This window comes from Colobus angolensis, unplaced genomic scaffold (genome assembly GCF_000951035.1).
Source record: "Colobus angolensis palliatus isolate OR3802 unplaced genomic scaffold, Cang.pa_1.0 Scaffold226, whole genome shotgun sequence".
NCBI classification, from domain to species: domain Eukaryota; kingdom Metazoa; phylum Chordata; class Mammalia; order Primates; family Cercopithecidae; genus Colobus; species Colobus angolensis.
The window spans coordinates 4,378,283-4,402,548 of NW_012115444.1; the positions used below are offsets into that span (position 1 = coordinate 4,378,283).

General features: G+C 40.3%; 1 protein-coding gene across 1 annotated transcript in view; it reads right to left on the minus strand.

The window, feature by feature from the left end:
- ARID5B (AT rich interactive domain 5B (MRF1-like)) overlaps positions 1–24,266 on the minus strand; it is a 197,674-nt gene that overhangs the window by 29,872 nt on the left and 143,536 nt on the right. The window contains exons 5-7 of the mRNA XM_011944118.1: positions 16,615–16,727; positions 10,285–10,489; positions 8,304–8,356 (exon numbers count right to left, since the gene is read on the minus strand). Of these exons, the coding sequence (XP_011799508.1) occupies positions 8,304–8,356; positions 10,285–10,489; positions 16,615–16,727 (371 nt within the window). The remainder of the gene's footprint in view (positions 1–8,303; positions 8,357–10,284; positions 10,490–16,614; positions 16,728–24,266) is intronic.

Consider the following 24,266-nt stretch of genomic DNA (forward strand, 5'->3'; position numbering starts at 1 on the left):
CCGAGGCAGGTGGATCACTTGAGGTCTGGAGTTCAAGACCAGCCTGACCAACATGGAGAAACCCCATCTCTACTAAAAATACAAAATTAGCCGGGCGTGGTGGTGCACGCCTGTAATCCCAGCTACTTGGGAGGCTGAGGCAGGAGAATCGCTTGAACCTGGGAGGCGGAGGTTGCTGTGAGCCAAGATCGTGCCACTGCACTCCAGCCTGGGCAACAAGAGCAAAACTCCATCTCAAAAAAAAAAAAAAGTTCTATATTAAGTTCACCACCGAGTCACAAATCAGTCTCAATTATATCAGAATCCAACCACTCACTCATCCGTTAATTCACCAAAAATGTATTGGACATCGCCCATTTATTAGGCATTGTGCTAACAAATGTTACAGCTGGGACGCAGCAATGAAAAGCAGAGCCAGCATGCAACACCACTGTATTCTAGTGGGGGATACCCACAATTGAGAGAACACATGTATCAATAAAATAATGCAAATTGTGAAAACTGATGAACAAGAGAGCCGGGGATATTTTAGGGTGTGAAACTGACCGTGCCTCCCTCCCCATCCTACCATCTAAACGAGGGAATGCCCTGTGACACACTTGTCTATCAGAGAAAAGAAAAGGCCCTTTAGGAATAAATAATGCATTATCGCAGGAGGGAAAAATAATCTGTCTCATACTAGGTTTGAAACTGTAGCCACAGGAAGCCAACGTCAAGCACCGCTGGGCATTAGTAAGCTGTCTGCAGTAGGCCAGGGGTCTGTGTCAGTCCCCTAGCATTAGTAAGTTCTGGTGTTTAAAGACAGTTTTTATCAGGGAGGGTCATCTGGAGTGAAGACAGGTCTGGGCCTTCGAGGAAGTGGTTCCTCTGTTTACTGAGCTTCCACTGAATGGCCTGGATGAATTGGGCCATTTTGAGATATTTTCTTTCCACGGGAAAGTCATAAAATGTGCTCTTCACAACTGTTAAATGCTGTGAAGTACACAGGTCTCCTGGGCACAATTCTCTGTTTTTTTGATCTCTAGATGTAAATCAAACACTAGCCATGGACTCTACAGGAAGAAATGTCTAAATTCTCCCATTGTCCAAACCCATGATGGGTCTCAGAGCCCAATAAGGAGAGAGAACAGGGCATGGTAACATCTCCCAGCTTCATGTAAATCTACCTTCTGCAGAAACATGCTTCAGTGGTGCCTAATTATGCATTCGCTTGAAGTTTTTATTCTGTTGTCCAATGTCCTCTCTGGATGTGGGTAAGTTTTAAAATTCCATCTGGAATAAAACCAACATCTGCCTCCTAGTGTCTAGTACTGAACCCCATTCAGCTGGAAAATTTGATTTAATCAAGGGGCTAGTTTGATCAACTCTCTCACTAAGCCTCAGGCCTCCTGGTTATAATTCGTGTTTCAACCTGACCTTCTATTATATTTGGTTTTTAGGGGAACAGAGAACTTCTGGCTCTTTAGTTTTTTTTTTTTTTAATTTTTTGTGTTGGCTTGTTGTTTTTTTTTGAGACGGAGTCTCGCTCTGTCGCCCAGGCTGGAGTGCAGTGGCCGGATCTCAGCTCACTGCAAGCTCCGCCTCCCGGGTTCACGCCATTCTCCTGCCTCAGCCTCCCGAGTAGCTGGGACTACAGGCGCACACCACCTCGCCCGGCTGGTTTTTTGTATTTTTTAGTAGAGACGGGGTTTCACCGTGTTAGCCAGGATGGTCTCGATCTCCTGACCTCGTGATCCACCCGTCTCGGCCTCCCAAAGTGCTAGGATTACAGGGTTGAGCCACCGTGCCCGGCCTGTTTTGTTTTTTTGAGACAGAGTCCCACTCTGTTGCCTAGGCTGCAGTGCAGTGATGCGATCTCGGCTAACTACAAGCTCCCACTCCCAGGTTCACACCATTTTCCCACCTCAGCCTCCCGAGTAGCTGGGACTACAGGCGCCCACCACGCCCAGCTAATTTTTTTGTATTTTTAGTAGAGACGGGGCTTCACCATGTTAGCCAGGATGGGCTCGATCATCTGACCTCATGATCTGCCCATCTCGGCCTCCCAAAGTGCTGGGATTACAGGCGTGAGCCACCCCACCCACCCTGGCTCTTTGTTTTCTAAAGAAAATAGCCAAATTCATCCACACAGTGATTTCTTTTGGACTGTGCCTCCTCTTCAAGGTCCTCAATTAGATGACAGATTCATAACATCACCATCCACCACTGCTTACCATTTTCAGGCACTATGCCTGTGCAGAGGTATGAAAGTGAAAGGAAGGGATGGAGGGTAGAGTATGAGATGGTGTCACAAAAAGAAAGAGATGTCACTACTTTCAAGGGTTCATAATTTAGTGGGAAGCATAACTTCATACAATTAACCATAACGCAAGATGAAAAACTGAGCCAACTACATCCAAGTAAAACAAACCAATCTAGGTACATGTGAGATTTAATCTCACTTCGAAGATATTTGAAAGTTATTTCTCCCTAGTGTAGGTAAGACCCAAGGGATTCTGTGAAAAGCACTGCACACTACTATGTTCATAACATTTTCATTGCTTATAAACATAGAGGTTTTCAAACTCTCTTTAGAGGCAGGGCGTGGTGACTCATGCCTGTAATTCCAGCACTTTGGGAGGCTGAGATAGGTGGATAATCTGAGGTCAGGAGTTCGAGATCAGCCTGGCAAACATGGTGAAACTTTGTCTCTACTAAAAACACCAAAATTAGCTGGGCATGGTTGTGGGTGCCTGTAAGCCCAGCTACTCAGGAGGCTGAGGCAGGAGAATCACTGGAACACGGGAGGCGGAGGTTGCAGTGAGCCAAGATCATGCCATTGCACTCCAGCCTGGGCAACACAGAGAAGGACTCTGCCTCAAACAAATCAAAAACAAACAAAAAAAACTGTCTTTAGAACCCAGGTAGCGTTTTAAAGGTAGCCTGAAAGTAACTCTCCACACTGCCCACCTGGCCAAGAAGACTGATCTGGTGAGTGGAAAAAGAATCTGTCCCTTCCACAGTTTTATTGGATGAAAATATCCTGTCACTTTAAAAAAGTAGAAAATCACTATTTTGACTTAAGACATGCTCTTGGAGCCTTGATTTCTCTATCTTTGAGGCTGCAGGAATGCAATGATGCTGGTATTTTTGTGAGCATTATTGGTGAGGAAATAGGTATCAGAAATCTTTTCAGACTTAAACTCTTGCAATGGCTTAAGAATGTGTAGGAAATACTAAGTCAAGAGAAGAGTTTGCCTGAAAGCAATGTTGCCCGGGCTGTTCTGAGAAACAGCTTCTTTCTCAGGACACCTTGAGGGCGGACTGAATTCAAGGAAGATGACTTTCTTTTCCTGGTAGTACTCCAGGAACTGGAGCCTTTCAAAAGTACATGACATCATCTTTGGCCTGGAGAATTTTGAATTTAAGCAAGAGGCTTTGCCTGTCCAGAAAACTAGGGTTAGATTCAGAGGATGTCTTAAAAATGATGTCAAAGCCAGAATTTGATGTCAAAGCCTAATCCTTTCAGCAAGGAAAGAGGCTTCTTCTTCCAGATGAAAAATAATGGCCGTGTCTCACTGGTGGGAAGAGAAAGGGTTGCTAACTGATATTCTTAGAAGGCACCACGGTGTATCACTGTGCCTCCAGGGTAAGATATACTCAAGATCCGTTTCTCAACTCTACCTTCTCTCCAGATACTGCCTCTGGCTTGCCATCAAGTGGTTAGCCAAATGGAAATCACTTTAGCAAACCACCGCCATATGCTGCATCCTGGTAATACCCCAAGTTACTCTTCCAGCATTAATTGCTTCACCAGACACTGAAGTGAAGGCCTCTTTAGTTCATCAGCAAAGATTTATCCAGCTCTGCTTCTTCAAGTGTAGGTGATCCACATTCTAACGTTTGGAAGGAAAAGTTAGGTACATTGCAAAGGAAGGGTCCTTGTTGTCAATTAATCAAAATGCCAGAATATTGTTTTGTAGGAAATCAAATCCATTCAATATATTTATGTTCTCTCAACCAGAGGATGAAGAGACACTCCATACATTTCCAGCAAAGGCAGAAGAGATGGACAGAATTGCATATAGCCATTAGTCAAATGCTATAAAGGCTTACAATGAAACTTCTGCTCCTTTTTTTTTTTAAATTCAGTTTGATGGTTGTAGAGGACTGAAATGAAATAATCCATAATCCACAATTCAAACCAGAAGGTTTGGAATAGTTTATAACCACAAACAAAAACAAGCCAATTAAGATGACCTCTTTTTATAACCAGAAGGGATTCCAGAGAGATGTCCTTATCCAATCACAAGTTAACCGCAGAAGCAATACATCTACAGCTTTTATACTTGCAGTTTTTTTACTATTATTGAATATTTACATTATCCATACTTCTTGACTCATCTCCTGAATTCACACATTTTGTTCTCCAGAATCAGATAAAAATCTCAGCTAGTAATTAGTACATCTGGTAAAGCTCATTTTAGATACAAAGAACAGACTAAAAGATGCTACAAATGTTAGACAAAAAAACAGACTAAAAGATGCTACAAAACAGACTAAAAGATGCTACAAAAGGCCAGTTATCGGATCCTTTCCCCAAAACATATGTAGGAAGCATTTTAGATTAGAGATTGCTAGGAATGGAAAGCACAAAGAACAATCATTTATAAATCTCTTTCAGTAACGCTACCGAGTCGTGAGACAATTGTGTACCAAATCCTCAGCAAGTCAGAATTTGAAGAAAGCCATAATGAACCCATGCAACTCATTTCATCTCCCAGTGCCTCAGTTTTCTCACTTGTAAAATGAGGCTATGAACTGGGGCACAGCAGGCATTTTTCTTTTTTTTTTTTGCACAAAGGCCAATTTGAGAAAAATTAATTTGAGAGTACTACAGTTCTACACTTCCCCTCATTAAAAATAAAAATAGTTTACTGAGTTCCAACTTAGACTACCATTTTACCAAATGCAAAAATACTTGTCAGAAACTCTTTGCTGCTCTTGAGCCGAGGAAATATGAGTATTCTAGCCTGCTTCTGTAGTAATGGCATGAAGAAAAATCTTTGATACTTGACTTAGATAGGGGTCACATTCTGAAGCTAAGAGCCATGGGAAACTTGGCTAAGTGTTACGAATCACTGTTATCACTGGATTTGAATTAACATCACCTGGGCAGCTTAAAAGAAAAGGATTCTCTGTGTCTTGGGCCCATGCCCCAACTCAAGAGTTTATATCTTGGGGTGGGGGTCTAAACAACCACTTAAAGTTCCCCGTTAAAAACATGAGCCCTATTCTTGAGTAGCTTTTAGGAGCCACTGACCTAGAAGACTCTAAGATCTCTTTTGAGTTCTCAATAACTACAGGTCTACACTCGTTTCTGATACCAGATCATGTCAAAGATAAGTGTCCTCTAGTAACTCTGTGATGACAACTTAAGCCTTCAGACTTTGGATATTATTTGTACATCTCCTGGACTGACTTCAAAATTCAATGCCCATTGAACATCTCACAGTTTTATTAGTCAAAATATGCCAACAGAAAAATGTATTCTGTACTTATAGGAGGTTCAGAAGCTTAAATGTAGAATGGTGGTGGCAAACTTAAGTATCTGCAGGGCCAATCTACAGCATGAAATATTTAAAAAGAAAGAAAGAAAAAGGAAGAAGGAAGGAAGGAAAGGAGGAAGGGATGAAGCAGAAATGTCTTTTAAAATTCTGTTCATGACCAGATGGAGAGCAGATGCCAATTTGATCTTCCATATTCCCTAGCCCCAGTGAAAAGGATCAGAATATGTCACCCCTAAATTATGCCACGTTGGCATAAAGATTATTTTGAGATGAGGGCAACAGATAACAACAGATTCAGGAAGAGTTCTCTGCCTTCCCTTTATCTGCCTATCTGCCTAAAAGGAGGGCATAAATTTCCCACTGAGAAGGCACCCACACAGTACCAGAAAGAGCAGTGACTCTTATCACCAGAGATGGGGAGCTGGCAACTTTCCGTAGTTCCCGCAGCCTAACGAATAACTTTGGGGCATGGCATGGGAGGGCATAGCATCTGGGGCCCAGCATGAAAGGGCCTAGCATCTGAAGGCCTAACATCAGGGACCTAGCATCGGAGGCCTTTCCTTACTTGGTTCCATCGTCTCTCCATCCTTCTCTCTAGAAACTTCCCTTCAGGGCCACTTGTCCCAGCCACCTCGTCACTCTAGTTTATATTTTTCAAACTCTCCACCATGCCCAACTTTATTCTGCCTCCACGTATTTTCCCTTATTTGATTCATTCTCTCTTTCTGGAAGGCATAATCCATCATTCATATCTAAATTCTATCCATTCCCAAGAATTCTTCCCAAATGGCCTCAGAGCCATCAAGCCTTCCTTCTCTCATCTCTACATGAGTAAGTACTTACCTGTGTAGGGCACTGACCTTTTTCCACCTTGTTTGATCATTATTGCCTCTCTTGGATGGTAAGCAACTTAAGGACTGAAATTACTGGCTTGACTGAAACTTTGCATCTAACAGAGTCTAAAACAATGCCTTGTACACATAAGGTACTCAGTAAATATGTGGTCAGGTGTTTTGCTGATTGTGTGGTCATTCATTCATCCAACAAAAGGATAAATACTATTTGTTCAAAGAACAATGAAATTTATCAGAAGTTTCTTCTGTACATTCTACATCAATTTGCTGTTGCATGGAAAAAAAATATTTGTGAAGATACAGAAGACACAAAAGCAGGAAAAACTGATTCTGTGAAAATTGTTGGCACTCTCCCTATCAGTGAATAACAAAAAGTTCCTGAGTGTGAAAAGACATTTCATAATATTGTTCAATATCATATAACTATCTGTAGTCATAGTTCATATAAAAATGTGTATTCCTATTCTAAACATTAAAAGCTAGACTTGAAAGTCTAGCCTGTGGGGTTGACTTCTACGTTTATGAGACTGACCCTGAATAAGTTACCATTTTTTTTTACATGAATGAGGGCTATAATTAGCTCAAGATTTTGCCAAAAACTATGAGCTACGGTGGCAAGGAGTTCATATCCTGATCCTATCAATAGACTCAACTAAGTGAAAAATTATAACTTTTACATAGGGCACTTGATAAATATTTCAAGTAAATTTATGTATATGAAATGCACATTTTATATGTAGTCCATGTATATTTCTTTATAAACATGTGTACATACCCCATATATGAAACATATTACAAGCACATATTACTCATATCAAAGAATTTTTAGTCAGAATTCATAGCAGATAGCTCAACAAGTAAATACCAGATTATCTGAACCATATAATGCTTGTCCTCTTTCGCCATCCCAAGAGCCACACATCAAACCATTATATTAGTCTGTGGAACAATGTGCTTTATCTGGCAAGAAGCACTGGTTATTGCGTTTGGGCTAAAATGAATTTCATTTTCTTGACTTTGTGTGTCTTACTGTCATTTTACTATGGTACAGAGATATCCCAGATTACTTCTTAAGCAATGAAAAAATAATTTCTTATTTAATTGCAAGAAGAAACTACACAACTTAATCTGATCATTGTGTGGAGGAGAAAATATTCCCAATGACGACATCTTCCTATGTCAATTGATTTTATTACAGATGTCATCTCTGTGAGCTGTATTTATGCAGCTCTTTCTTATTTAAAGATTTTAATCTCAGTCTGTTGCTCTAACGTTTCATTGGTTCAAAATACATGCTGTAAAAATCCTCGGCCATCAAATTTTCCTGTAGGCTAAAAATAACCCATTGCTGTCAGTTAGAATTAGCTGATAAAGAGTGTCAGAGCCTGTTCTGAATAAGTTTGATAACTTCCTGTTTATGCAGCACTGACCCTTGTCTAATAAAGCTTCTTTGCCCTAGAATGAGAGGAGATCCTGCTGCATTCTATTCCTTAATGGCCAATACTGATTACTTTTGAAAGCCTTTAATACATTTCCCATATTAGACATGAACAGATGTCAGGTATGTTGCCAAGGGAAATTTCTTTTATGCAATCTTGGCTTGTTGTACAATAATAGCCCTTTCTCAACATGGGAAAAAATTACAGACCCAACTAATTTCCCTGACAGGGGAGAGTTACATATGTTTTCCACTTGTAGTTTTTACGACAAGTTTACAATTTTGCCAAACCTGGAACTAATTGGGACTGTTTCCAAAGTGGCCCAATAAACCCCCAGAAGTGTAGAGCCATTTGAAAAGGCAGTCAGTGATGGTTTGCCCTTGCATGTTCTCCATTTTGGTCAAAGAGAGCAGAAAAGTTAGATTGCAAAATTATTTCTTTTAAGTTGCTTAAACACTTACTGTTTCATATCCTCCCAGTTTTTGAGCAGCTTGAAACATAGTCCAAAGGTTAACTGTTAGAGGGACAATAAGTATTTAGATAAGCATTGCATTAACATATTTCCAAGAAATGTCAATTAAAACATTTTTTTTTTCAATGAGAAAGAGAAAAAAAAGAAATACTAATGTACCCCAGAGAGCTAAGTTCTTAGGAAACAATTTGCCCAAAGGGCATTCAACAAGAATCTATTATTACCACTTAAAACATTTCTTAAGAAACAGTCATAAAGCTACAAAAATGGTTCTACTTTTAGGATAAAGGCAAGAGTTTTAGTCCTACTGTCATCAGCAGAGCAAGAGAAGCTAAATTAAGTGTCTTTGGGAAAAAGTGTGGGCTTTCAAAACTGGGGTTGGTCTCGCTCGACCCTTAGAAAGAAGTCATTGATTAAACAGTAATATATAGAGCTTCTCTCAGATAAGAACTCTCCATAATCAATAAATAACAGCCACTTGAATATATGATTACCTTCTTAATAGAATGTCTGATGGCAGCACTGTATTAAAGGATCATACAGTATTTCACCAACATGTGGTGGCTGGCAGTGAGTAGGAAAACAAATATTTCACATGGAGGCCACAGTGATACAACAGATAAAAGGGAAGGAAGACATTCATTCAGAGAGGAATTGAGTCACGAACTCACTTAGTCCCCTAACTGGCCTATGGGATGTTGCAAATATATTTTTTTCAAACAGATTTCTCTTTACAGAGTTTGTATATGTTTATGCTGTTAAACAACTATACCAAATCTCTAGCTACCCTGTTCATTTATACCAAATACCATGGAATGGGACTGCTATGGATTTGATTCTTTTACATGAGGGGAAAATTGAACTTCAAGTGATTCCTTGGTAAAGGAAAGGAAGAATAAAATGATTTTTTTTTTAAAGGCTCTTTGACACAACATGTTCGCAAAGCCTCATTGAACCTTACACTACTTCAGAGCTATCAAGAGCCCTGCCTCGGCCTTGATTTAATCTGAACCAATGCATAATGCAACAAAGCTGTTCATAGTACATTAATTTTACTTCTATTTCAAGCAACCAGTTTTCAGACAAACATTGTAATCATTCGTAGTTATATAAGTTTATAATGGCTGCGAGTGTTCTCTTGCAATCAGTGCCAATTGCTATTAGGTATGTAAATTGTTATGTAAAACACACAGGTTTGACATTCTTCATCAAAATGACACATGTTTTTAATCTAGGAAGATACGTTTGGAGAAAATACTATTTCAAGCCAGAGGCTCGTCGCTTTGTGCACCACTAAATCCAGACAGAGGCAAAATATATATTCAGTTGCAAAATCAAGGCAGGATCTGAATTTCTTCTCTTTTGATTTGGAATTCTGTTTGGCTATGAAGTTTCCCATTCTCCTTACAAATACACTATGACATTTACATTTAAATGTACATGTCAAGGTAATCCAAAATTAGGCTCCCTGTTCCAATCTGTCTATTTATTGTTTTCTCTGAAGTTGGATTTTTGTTATCTTTTAACACATTTGGGGCTTAGGAAATGTGTTTTCTCTTTGTGGTTCTTTTGTCCATCTTTAAATGTCCTCCTTTTAAAAGCTGTTTTTTTTCACAGGCAACATCTGTGCCTGATAAAGCTACGTCATATTATTATCTCACAAGAAAGGCGTCACAGACACTCAAGATTGACAAAACAGAAAATGAGAAACTTTCAACATGTCTATTTCCAGTCATAATCAGTGGATTCAAGCCTATAAATATCTCACTGCAACTGTCCCAGAAGGGAACAATGTAGCGGAAAAAGGCAGGGAAAAAATTCTTGGCTTGGAACATTTATGGATTTAGTATAAACAGAGAGCACTATCCCCAGATTAGGATTTCAACATAATCCTGAGTCAAAATTATTTTTTCCAGTTCAAAGAAGCTGAGCAGCTCTGATAATTCAGAAACGAAAACAAGTATACTCACTCTGTTTAAAACCTAAATAGGGTATTCGTTCTATCGGCGTTTTCCTTTCTTTCATGTATTTATAAAGTGCCACCAAGAAGGCTTGTTCATCTGCCCTGCACTCTTCGCCAATGGCAACCTTTGGTTTTTCTTCATTTGAGACTTTTTTACAGTTATTATGGTTATTCTTCGGCTTGGTCAAGGCTGACCTGGCCTCACATTTCACCTGGAAAAGGGAAAATATGCCACATCAGATGAGGCACAGCCCTGGGATGCTTACCAAGACAGAGCTAGTGACAGAGCCAGCAACACTTTTCAGTGAGTGCTAAGGGTGAACCAGTGAATTATCCCTGCTTTTAATAGCTTTTCAGAGGCATCACTGAAGATGAATTGTCTGAGGCTAGGGGATGTCAAATTTCTGTAAAGGGTCACATCATTAATACTGTAGGCTTCTGGGTCACACAGTCTCTGTTGCAACTATTCAACTCTAGTAGGACAGCAGGCATCAGCAATATGTTAACAAATGGGTGTGGCTGTGTTCCAATAAAACTTTATTGACAGAAATTGCCAGCAAGTGGGTCATAGTTTGCTAAACTATGCCACCTTCTTTTAGACTCCTGACAAGTATGTTGATATGAAATGAGAGATAAGGTTTGGTATCTGGTAGAAACATTCTTTTGTCTCTCTATATTAATACATTTTATTTTCTTAAGGAGAAGCATCAGTTAATGTCCTTGAACAAACCCTGCCTCCTTAACAAATAGTACCATATTTCATACTTTGTATCAAAATGAAAGGCAGGTCTATTTCTTTGTAGTAAACCATTCTTGCTGCTATTCTCTCCAGCAACCTTGAAAAACAAGTCAATACCAGCAGATGCTGGCATCAGCAATACCAGCAAGGCCTCTGCTGTTTGCCACCCAAGGGTGATGCGGGGGTGCACCCTCAGTAGGAAACAAAGATCTCAGTGTTTAATGAGGGCTTCTTGCTTTATCAGTCAGCTCTAAGAATAAGATGTTAACTTGCTACAGAAGAAAGAGTAGAGGTCAGCTAAAAACCCAAGAAGAGTGAGTATAAAGCTCCATAATTAAAAAATAAAGGGCGGTAAAGGCTCCAGATGTTCTTCCTTCCACACTGTAGGCAGATAGGGAACTTGGCATATCGAGCGGCTAACCTAACGTTCCCTCCTCACTGCCATGTTCTACAAGAGGCCTTTGATGGTCGTTAAATATAACGCTAAGTTGCTGAGCTATTTTAATTGTAAAAGGGGGAAGTACAAAGGGTCAGACTCTGAGTTCAAGTGCACCCATGGGGAATGTGTACATTCCAATATTCTTTACATCTCTGTAACTGACATCGGGAGAGAAGAGGGCAAGTGCTGGGGAAATGTTATGAATAAAAATGTCCCACATATTCTACAACGCTGTCCATTTCAGGGTTTCAAACCCTTTTTCTTTCCCTGCAGCTCCTTCTTCCTAAGCATTTAGAACATAAAAGACTATGCTTATTTAGTAAAGGAAAGTGCATTCTCTGCAAGAGCTCCTCATTGCCTATTCTCTCAAGTGAACATACAAAGTTCAATATCCTTCGACTGGTCCTGCAAAGATAAAACTTCCTATGAAACTGATTCAATGGGGCTTCTAGTTAAGATTTTAACTTTTAAGGGGCTGTGGAAATGGGACTAAAACAATTTTTCCATGTAGATTTTGTACTCTGTAACATTATATTAAGGCGAACATCCTGTGAAACTTTATGTTGTCATCATTTTTTACTGCCAAATTTTAGGCTGTTGGATCTAAAGTTCTGATGAAATCTATAATTTAATGGCTTCTTGAAATCATAATATCACTCCAGTTTTAATTTGTATTGCCTCCCACCCCTTCCTGAGTGTTTCCTGGGCAGCCAGGCTCTATTCTCAACGCTGTTTATGTGTTATTTCATACTCACACCCCGAATGAGGTAGTTATTATTTTCGTATTAGAAATGAGGAAACGCAGGGAGACAGGATGAGCAGCATGTACAACATCACAAGATCATGCCCTAGTTAGTAAGTGGGGAGCCTGGAATTTAAGCCCAGGCAGCCTTGTGGTTTTAAATGTTATACTTTTCTGACACTCTTAATACAAATATTAAATTGGTAATCAAAACAAACTTCCAATTAAAAAGCCTCTCTTATTACCAGGCATTATGAAGCCTACCACTTAGAAATGTGACTTATCAAATGAAAAGTAAAAGACAAATCTGGGGGGTTTCCAATGTGTCAAGGAGTTCCATTCCTTCTATTGTATATTGAGCAAAAGGGAAGGAAATCAGTTTTCAATTGAGCACCTACAATGAGTTAGATAGAGTGCTGTGGGTTTCACATACTCTACCTTAATGTTCTTAAGAATTGTAAAAGGGAGATATTTAGCCACATTTTACAGTTGAGGAAACCAGAGCTTAGTGAGGTCATGTATGGTTTGGAAGGGGCAGACCCTCTGGGTTTAGAACTCAGGTCTGCCCTGCTCCAAACCCCAATCTTAGAACATAAAGGAGTAGATCTCTCAGGTTTGTGTATAAAACGAACTGAGTCTTAAATGTGCAGTGATAACGGGCCAGCTACCTATATTATTAGGTCAGAAGAACCACTGTTAAAAGGGGAATGAGGTTTGAGCTCCTTGGCGTGTGGAGAGCGGCTTAACCCTCTTCCTCATCTGTGCAGAAACACTCAGAAACAGAAGGAAGACACAGAGGGGTGCATGAACCAGGTCCAAAGTAACCCAGACTCCCTGCTACATAGCAAAGGCTCCAAGTGAAGCCAGGCTGCTGCCTACTGAACTCCGTCCTGAATATCGGTGGGCATGCGGCTCCTGGGGAGGCTAGGTACTTAGTAAGAAGTGAACGAGCGGACAGAGGCTTCTTTTCTTGTTCTGGCTTGATACATTTTTTTTTTTTTTTTTTTTTTTCAGTTAACATAAATGAGCTCTTTAGGGTATGACTCTGATTCTGGGCAGGACGAAATCAAGTTCCTTTCTATCTGTTTTTCCATTTACCCAAAGCATTCCCAGCATTGCAATCTATGAAATTATTACAGTGCAGGTGGTAGTAGAAATGGGCGCCAGTCTTCATGTTGACCTAAGAAAGCCCAGTGTTTTGATGGTGACAATTCATTACTAGATCTGTTTTTTCTGACCTGAACACCATACACCTGTTGAGCTCACTAAGTGCTTTGGGGTTTCCAAAATGATTGAGGAGGTGCTAATTAAAGAATCAACATTTAACGTTTTCAATGATCCACCACCTATTTGATATTAACCACGTCCTTCCACGGGATTGAGTTATAACTAATCCAGCCTTCAACTGGGGCAGTAAGATGTGCTGAACCAGCAATACAAAAAGCTAGAGTTCTAATCTTGGTTTGGCTGCTAACTTGCTAGGTGACCCTCAGTTTCTTCCTTAGTAAAGCAAGTAAAGCAAAAATGATCATCTCTGGGAATAGTTCTGAGGACTAAATGAGTGGAAAAATATTGAAAATAATGAAAGTATCACATTTGTGAAATATAGAAAGTATGCTTATGATTTAAATGAACACACTTCCCACCAGAGTTTCCCTTTTTGTGTTCCCTTTAGAATATAAACCACCTGTAATATACTTCTGCCCTTCAGAAAATGCATATGGGAGATTAAAAATAATTTGCCTTCTATCAATGTAGGCCTTTTATTAGAGTCCTATGCCAAGATTTCTGTTATAGATCACTCTATGAAAGCCCTGGGCCTCAGGTTCACTGCTTTAAGATGATTCCAGAAAAAATGGCAGGATTTGGGCTGAACACAGTCATGATATCTTCAAAGAATTGGTCTTTTCCTCCCCACGTGACACTTGCTATCTTTGGGAAGCCATGTAATTTTCTCTACCTTGGAAAACATGGTCTTGCAAAGCTAGTTTTCATGTTCTCATTGAAGGGGTGCCATGTTTTGATGGCGAGCGGCAAATCACTTGACTTATTTTTCCAGTCATGAATACAACAAACCCAGTGGGTCCCACTGTAAGAGTTTTGCTGTGTGGCGCTGCATGAAGTGGGTGCTTAGTTAGAAATGGTCTGTTTGAGGCACTTTTAAAAAGAAACAGTCACACGGGTCTCGGTCACAAAGTCAAACAGCTCACTGTCCTCTAAGATGCTGCTTCCAATTCAACAGATGATTAGGTGGTCACAGACTTATAATCTGTACTGTAGTGTTTCATGAGAAAAGACCACACGAAGGCACACATGCTTTTTAATGACTGTCTTTGTCCCAGATGTGGCTTGTTCATTCTGCAGGGATTTTACATCTGTCTGTTGGTGCCAACGGACAAGCTCGTCACACTTCATACCTACTGATCTTTTTGCTTAAGTGGTCTTGCCAGACCCCCTGGAAGTGGCCAAGGCATGACTGTAATCCAAGACTCTGAAAAGAGCCAAGCCATTAGACCAGTCCCTAGGAGCTGACTGCAGCATGACATTCATCTGTTCTCCACCGAACACCAACGGTGGAAGAATGATCCATCTCTTTGTAAAGATGCTGACGGGCAGCACTGTTGCAGGGGTGGGGTAAAGGCATCACTTAGAAAACCCAGGACTGACTTCTGTCCTTCTTGTTAAGAAGTCAGTGAACATCAAATACAGCCCATCTCTACAGCAGGCTCTTGTTCTTCTCGGCTTTGTGAACCCAAACAGTGAGTTCTGAGCTGCCTTCCATGGAGGGAAACACTGGAGATCTGTTCCTTCAGATCAATTGTACAAGTTCTGTAAAATTCCCAGAGGCATAAGGATGGTGGTGGTGATTCCACATGGCATGGAAAGGAGCTTTATCCTGCTGGGCTCAGGTACAGAATATGCTGCAGTAAACACATGCTGTCAACCAAGAAGGATGGGCTGGGCACCAACAGAAGGCATGGGCAGTGCAAGCTCTGCTGAATGTTACGGTCTTAAAACCTTCTTGCTCCATTCTGCAGGATCTTGCAAACTACATAGTAGGGAACGAACTGTTCCTGCTGACATCCTTCAAGACGATGGAAACCAAAGTCCTAGGTAGACAGTTCTAGGTCTGAGGTGTCCAACTTACAAGAAAATGTCATTCATCGTATCCATGTGGAGTTAACTAGCAGAAAGTTAAATGTGCAGAACAAAAATAACTTTAGGGAAAGAGATTTGTTTTCAGCCAGAAAATGGAAAATACACATTTCTACTGGTTGATCTCTTCTTAACCCTTTGGAATCTTAGAAGTATTTAGAAATTCTAAGCAAAAAGTCCTTAGAATTTCCTAATGAAACAATGATGCTTAAAGATAAAATTTTTTAGAATATGAAAGTCTAAGATTTACTTCATTACACTGGAAAGAAGGTAGAGTACATGGCAGAGAAACAGTAGACTGTCAACCCAGAACTGAATTCATGTTTTTTTTTCCTACATCAGACTCTTCCAAATTCACCACTAATCAAAATGGTCCCATTTTCAGAAGTTTAGTTCTTTGATTCTTTCATCTGGAAACTGGTATCAGCTGAAATCTGTTCTTCAATTAAAATCCTAAAGGAACTATTGCTGTCTTTAGCACAAAAATAACACCTAAATGCAGTAAACAGAACCATGGAAATCTGACCCAAGCCCACAAAAGTCAGAAAGGTAAGTCTAAAAATATAAAGTGATACTTTACCCTTTGTTGTGCTAAATACTTTAGGCATGCACTTTCAAGATTCCAAAGAATGCTTAGGCAAAAAATGGACCTGGGTCCTGAACAAGAGTGTAGAATTTACTTTCATTCAGGATTAACAGAGATCTTTAAAAGTATATAAATGCTTGTAGGCATATGTACACATCTAAATATTTTGCTATGTATCTTTAATTTTAGTCTAATGTAAATTAGAAGTGACTTTGAAAAATACATAACTAAAATGATTAATTCTAGCTATTTCTAATTTCATCCTCTGTTAATCTCCAAAACACATTTAGATGAACACATTCAGAAAGAGGATGGTTCAGCTGGTCTATTTTTGACACAAGCAGAGTAAACTATGTCATTGTGTCACCCACTATGAAATCTCAGCCTCAATGACGTGGGTGCTTAATCATCTGTCCTTTACTCATAACAGGCCAAACTGGGAGGTAGGAAGTCTTTCTGTTGACTAATCAAAATGCCTACCTCCCCCACCCCACAGCAACCAGGGGGAAGGGAGGTGGCAGGAACAGGCACAGCATAGAGCTTCAAAAGCTCTGAATACCAAAGTCAGATGTTGAATTGAAAACTGCCTCCAAGACACAAGCACAGAGAGATAAAGAGAAAAAGCAAAAATAAAAAGATGCAACGAAATGAATACCGTGGAGTGAATGACCTTACCTTGGCAACGGCTTTGCCATCGGAATTATTGTTGGAATCCTTAACACCACTGAATGAATCTCTTCTTTGTGGGCATGGTTTCTTTTTGCGTGGTCTGCCTTTAAGATTTGGCGCTGAAAACAAATGGAAAACAATTGATACACATTTTCATTTGCACGGGTTTCTTTATTAAAGACCCAGAATCTCACTACAGTGATCCCTTCTGATTGTTCAGAGAAATGTACATATATTGGCAGGCAGCCCTCATTATTACACGCTTCTCTCTCTGAATGCTTACATATTGGTAGAGTATACATTTCTGTACATATTTCCCAAAGCTAATCTATTTCGCTTTAACATGTCTAATTAATATAAGTTACACGAAGCTCTTAGCTCTAAAGGATCATGGTAAGAAAAATGTCCTTCCACGTTGTTTGACAAGAAGCATTTGGGGCTGAAAAACTGAGCCAGGCTTTGAGCTCAATCTTTGGTTTTTGTTTTGTATCTTGCTTTCAGAAACCTAAGTGACATGCCTGCCCTTATGGTATCATAGTAATGAAATGTTGAAAACATCTCTTTTACAAAATATTCAGAGACAAGGGCATTCTCTCAAATTACCATACAGATAAGTAGAGAGATAGCTAAAGAGAGAGAAGCATTCACAACAGCAAGCTGGAAAATATTACTACATATATTTACTAATAATACCACAACCAGCATGTTTCAAATCTCAACAAATCTGGCAGATACATTTATATCAGCATGCTCTCTTTTCCTTTTCAATATATTTTTATGAAGATCTTCAGGCTTATTTAAAATAACATCCAAAGATTACACTGGGGTTGGCTTGATTCCATGGGGGTTACACTTTTGAAAAGACAAGATACAAATCAAAGTTCTATTTCATCCTTGATGCTGAGCAACTTGGTTCCTTTTAAGATCTATACAGAAAGTCGGGAGGAAAGGCTGCTGTTTATTGAGAGCTATGACTATCCGGCATCAGCTTTCACATTTAACTTCATCAGTCACCCAAGTCAAGCAAAATTAAAAACAACCAACTAACCAACCAACCCCAGAACGACTCCAAGCTAATCAATTATACCCTAAACAATTTTGTTCAGACCTTTCAAGGTACCCACACTTTTTATTACTTAAGGAGTGATTATGACAATGTCACATCTAAACAACATGAACCTTCTTAACTGTTGTTAATCTCACTTAGGCAGTTAACCAGTGGTTTTAGGACATTTTTACATTGTACTCATTTTACAAACACAGTTAATCCTACTAATTTGATTTTCTCCTCCGGATAACAGTTTTACTGTTGGTAAAAGCTCAGTGAAAGCAGAGCTGCCTTTAGAATCAGAGAGGCAAAAGTTTAAAAAGAGGCTTTAGGGCTTAGGATCCCCTTCCCACACCCGCTCTCTCCTCTCATTCCCCTAAACGCTGGTCTGAAAGTCCATCCCAGAAAGCCAGGCTGGAATTACCAAAGGTAAACAAGCTCATAAACAAAAATCAAGCAAAGAGAAAGTAGCGATTACCCATTCCAGTCGACAAACATCTGCCTGACTGATGTCTGTGCTCATGAAAGCTACAGCATGTGACTGCTCCCCGGCCACATCCCTGGAAGTCTCGACTTGGTGTGGATGTCAGCTTCCCTCCGAATGCGAGCTGCGAGGCTCAGCGCTCTGCTTACAACTCCCCTCCCCCGGCAGCTCCATTACTCATGTAAACACACAGCAGTGACTAGCACCGAGTGTGTGGGATGAGCCTGAGGACTTTGCTGGAGTTGCCAGACTGGCAGGGAGGGCTCTGCTCTCTCCACCTCCCCGCACAGGGTTGGTGATTTCATCCGGCCTGTTTTGTGGATCCTGACCTCTTGCTCCCCTTGTCAGAGCACGATGCCACGTTCCATGAATTTGACACGGTCCGCAGCCTGGAGCCAGGGCGTGGACTGTTTGTTTTGTTTAGAAGACTTTGTGTAGCACAGAAGTGTTTCCACAACTGACCCAAGTGTTAAGACTTTAATGACCACGAGGGAAGGATGTACTTTCAAGTCCCTTATCAAAATAATAGCTGAGCAGAAAGCTGACAAACAGAACTTGGGGTAGCAGGTCTGAGGCATTTCATTAAAACAAACAAAACAGTATCTCCTCTGTTCTAAGACTTGTTACTATGATCTTCCTTTCCTAACATTTTGGCGAAAAGCACTTACACCTAAAAGGCATTTATTTCTAGAAAAGCTTTCAAATCCCAAAGGTCTTTTCGATAGAACTTGCATCGAACATGCTGTTTTTTAAAAAAGGCAAAGGTTCCCGGAACTGACAAGAAGTCATCCCCAAACTGGGTTTATTTTCTCCATTCTTTGAGCTGTTTTCAGAACCCAGAGAAGCACATGTACTCCCCCAGCAGATTCTGAGAATTACAAATTTAGAACAGACTAGCACCTAATATTCTGGTCACACAAACGTAAACTCTAAATGGGATTTGATCAAGAGAAAAAGCCCTTTGTTCTTACTAAGGCAAGTACTTCAGTATTTCAGGTATGGTTGGGCAAATCTTACCAGTCACTCAGGGCTCAAAATCAAATTCCTCTCCTACTCTCCCCTCTGAACTTTTTTTCTCTCCTTCTCTTACGGAACATATCACTGTACTCCTTGTACTTTAGCTGTGGTTTCTGGCATATTATTATACTAGACTGGAGAATCCTTAAGGGCAAGACCCTGTGGGATGTGTCTTTTATCTGCCCAGCACAGTACCCAAAAGGCAGCATTGCATAACATGCATTTGTTGAATGAAAAAGTGACTAATGGAAATAAATATGTCCACATAGTATTCTTTCCTGTCCTCATAGACTGATCCCGCCAACCTCACACGTGGTATACTTGTCACACTGGGCACTTGTAAAACTGCATTCACCTTTACTACTTATGCTTATGCTCTGGAAACATAAACCGGTGACCTGAGGTTGCACTGGGAATGGAGACAGGAAACGTAAGGCCTTTGGTATCTCAGTAAGGCTATAATCTAGTCCCCACATGCAATGCACAAACACCCTGATGAGCACAAATATTCAAAGTACAGGGGGGAATGGAGCACAAAGGACTGGATAGGTGCCCCTGCAATCCAATCAGAGACCTTTTGGATTCAGAAGACTCCAGGTAAGGTTTTGGTCTTGAAGGGCTGGCTTTGGGGACAGCGAAAACTCTGGTCCCCAGGCCACATCTTTTTCCCTCCAGAGTCATAATCCGTCATTTGCCAGGTCAGTGAGTGAAAACAGGTGCATTATGGTGTGCTGGTGGGTAGGAGTGGGGTGGGTCTGTGGACTTTAATTCACTTATGGAAGAGACAACCCCACCTCCTTCCAGCCACTCTGCGAGGACCTATACCTGCCCTCTCCTTGAAAGCTCAGTGCTATGTACTGAGTACTTACTGACAGAACCTAAATCCTAAGACTCCAGAATTAGACCAGCTCTTGTTCTTTAGGTGAGACAGATCTCTACCAAGAAAAAGCTCTGCTAGGGAGAGAGCAGTACCCTTACTGATGGCATATCTGGCTCCAGTCAGTTTTATTAGAAAAAAAAGTAAGTGCAAAGCAATAGACGTACTGTTACTTTTACATGTGTATATAATTCACTGGCCTGGCTTATCACAGAGTTCAGTAAATGCTCTTTGCATGAATGTTTTCAGTATTATACATGAATAATAAGAGTAGCTAAGTGAATAATAATAGTAGCTAACCATTTCTGAGCACTTTCTCTGTACAAGTCACCCTTCGGAGTGCTCTGCATACAGTAACTGCACTAAAACTCACAGCAAGCCAGAGGAAGGCATGATCCTTATCCCCATCTTACAGACCAGGAAACTGAGACAGAGATGAAATTACTTGTCTCCGACCATACAAATGGTTACTGGTAGCAGAAGGATTTCAACACAGGCAACTGGACTTCATCCAGAGCCCCTGCTTTAAGCAACTTATCTCGAATAGACACACACACAGACACACACACTGCCTCATAATGAAGTATTCATACTAACTTGGGCTGGCAGTCACCAGGAAGCTCTCCCCAAATGAAAACACTCAAGTACTACATAGCATGAGGGTGCTGCAGCCCACCCCAGACAGGAAACACTGTCCCACAGACAGAATTGACAGCAAGTGGGGTCCCCATTAGTCTTGACCCAGCAGTAGGTGGCAAGACTTCCACTAAGGCCAATAAAACTTAGAGAGCCCTACATATTACCCCCTTAACCAGTGGGGCCACTGACTCTTCTGCCTAATCAGTGAAAGATCTCTGTGGTTTAAAAAAAAAATCTTTCCCCTCTGACTGCCCATCTGTTCCGCTTACTCAGTGCCAAGAAATTAACAACTATTCACCTTTGTGAAGTCACTGCTATTTCTATAGGTGTTAATCCTCAGAGAATCAAGCTACCTCCAGAGCTCCAGGCTACTCTGACAGCTAACCCGTGTTTTTCTGTTTTTTTCTTTTTAAACGCCTTCCAATATTAATGAATTATAGTCTATTTTCTCAACAATATAGCAAAACAAGTTTGTTTTCCTTAAAGGGTCTAGAAGCTCAGAGTTGCAGACAATTTGTTTATATATTTATTTCACTATGGGTTCACACAAGTTACATGGCAGGGCAGTGCAGGTGTGGGAAACTTTTATGTCAACCCCAACTCTTACAATAATAATAATAAAACAAAGGGAAATGTAACCAGTTACTGGCAAAGTAAATTGCTTTTGGCTTAAATGTTCCTGTTTTTTTCTACTGTGTTCTTCCTGTCATGACCATCTCCTTTTTTAATAGCATTTATGCTCTTGGAAATACCACGAAGAGAGATAAACTGCTTTAAAAGCTGGATTGACTCATCAGTTAACAACTCTTCCTTCCCATTTTGCAGAGAGAATTTTGTTGCCAACACAGCTACATATTCTCTGGAGAAATTCTTTGTGAGCTTCCACTGAAGAGATAGGACTTGCTTGTTGGTAGGGACTGGAATCAGGGGAATGGAAAACCAGCACAATTTTCCTAAGACTTTGACCCCCGAGGTCAATGTCTAGAGAAGTCGGCAGAGCGTTAACTCATTCGATTTGCAAGTTGTGTGTGTCTTTTAAACACGAGCCAGAAAACAAAACTCCACTGATCACAGTATTAGGGTAGAGAAACATTGTTCTATGTATAGTATGCGTTACTGATAATACCCTGCATTTCTATAATGCTTTTCCTATGAGGATATCAATTCTCTGGTACATTTTCTTTACAGACAATAATCTTAAAATACCGGCTGGGTGCGGTGGCTCATGCCTGTAATCCCAGCACTTTGGGAGGCTGAGGCGGGTAGATCACGAGGTCAGGAGTTCGAGACCAGCCTGGTTAACATAGTGAAACCCTGTCTCTACTAAAAATACAAAAATTAGCCAGGTATGGTGGCATGCACCTGTAGTCCCAGCTACTTGGGAGGCTGAGGCAGAAGAATCTCTTGAACTTGGGAGGCGGAGGTTGTGGTGAGTGGAGATCGCACCACTGCACTCCAGCCTGGGCAGGCAACATACCCTGGTAAATTTCAGCATGGAGCATTGCTCTTTCATGGGGGAGGAGGAGTAACCTACCCTAATTTAGTTATTATCATTTACTGTGTTCTATTTTCAATGTTTCCCTTTTAACTATTTAGAAACTTCCTCTTTCATTACAACAAAAATAGAAAGAATGTTTTTAAAGTTATTAACGTATGAGTAAAAGACTTAGAAACCAAGAATGGCAGAAGGCTTGATCAAAGCCATTCCTAAAATTTATGAGTGTAATAAAAGAAAGGCATTTCACAGATAATCTCTTACAGAATTTCAGTTTTCAAATATGTGGGGGGACAAAAGAAAACTAGAAGCTCTCAGACCTCATTTTGGCTTTAACTTAAAGCCAATATTTAAAAATTCATAAATAAGTCCCTGAAATTTTTATTTCAAATCCACAGTTATATTTCATATAGTGACCATTGGTATTAAATTTCTATTCAATTGTTTGAACCTTTCTACAAATTCACAAAACACTGATCACATACGAATTTAGGAAATATTCAAGTTTATTTTTATTCTGGTTTCCCAAAATCAGTCTTCCACACCCAACAGAAATGCTTGAGAAGCAATTGTATTGTCTGAGATATAAACACACTGGGCCATTGACAAGCACAACTTGATCCTACAGGACATTCTAACTCTGATGATGAATTTTAAACAATAGACATGGAAACACAATACTGCAAAAGTTTTATTATTTGGTAATTGTTCTGACAGTTTCCTCTTAAGAGTAATTAATTTTTTCTCAAATAAAGGCATTAAAAAGATGAAGTCCTGGTGGTGGCTCATGACTGTAATCCCAGCACTTTGGGAGGTGGGAATATTGCTTTAGGCCAGGAATTTGAGACCAGCTTGGGCAATGTAATGAGACCCCTGTTTCGATGAAAATTAGCTGGGTGTGGTGGCATGTGCCTGTAGTCCTAGCTACTCCGAAGGCTGAGGTGAGATGATCATTTGAGTTCAGGAGTTTGAGGCTGCAGTAAGTCTAGACTGTGCCACTGCTCTCCAGCCTGGGTGACAAAGTGAGACCCTGTCTCTTAAAAACAAACAAACAAACAAAAAACGCAAATGAGCCCAGAGTCTGGAACCCAAACTCTAGGGCCAGCCAGATTTAAACACTTTCCACATTCAAATGTCACCAAGACCAGAAAACCCCAAACACTAATGGATGGATGCGCCCTAGAGAAATTTACACTCATCACACTGGATATCATGCGATATGAAGACCTGGACTTTGAGTTTCGAAGTGTGCTTTTGCCCAAGTCATACCCCTACACTGCTTGAACCACAAACTACAAGTTAACATTTCCAATGAACTCTGCTCTCACAGAATCCGTCCTTGTTCTTCCTGCCGGAAGGGTGAGCAGTTGTGGTGTTACAAAGAACATTAAAGAAAGAAGAAGAAGAAGCAGCTGGCTTTATGTGAGGTCGTCACTTTGCCTCTTTGTCAAAATCATTGAGAGCCCCAAGAGTCACTAATGAGAGTAATGTATTACTGCCTTTGTTATACCTGGATTGCTTGGGCAGTTTAAGTCCAAAACAGCCATGGACTTCACTGACTGCTCAACAAACCATGTAAGTAAACACTTTTGTAATCCATTCCAAAACATGCCCAGTCTTACTCACTCTGTTTCATACTTGTGAATGCTGGAGTAATTATTAATGCTCCTGATCAAGGTTTTAGTAATTTCTTAGGCATGTGATTTGCATAGCTATTTCCTGATCTGCCTTCTCTCTCTGCCCTGGAGGTCTTCATTTCTCAGAAACACTTAAAAACACAGATTATTTTACTTCTACCCTTCCCCCAACCCGTAAATGGAACAGGACTTCCTAGCTCATCTGTATTGCTAATTGGTTTGAAAGCATGTGACTCTGTGCATTCTTGCCATTAAAACACAAGCAAGCCTTTTTTGAAGTCAGCTTTACCAGCAGTGATAGGCAGATTTCTATCTTTGTTCCCCCACTGTGTCTTGAGGCAGGGGAGAAATGTAAATGATCACATGTTATTTAAATATTGTTCTGAAATCATGTAGTGAATTCCAAGGTAATATAAAAATGTTCTAGAAGTCTGTATAATAGGGTTGTCCACAAACACACT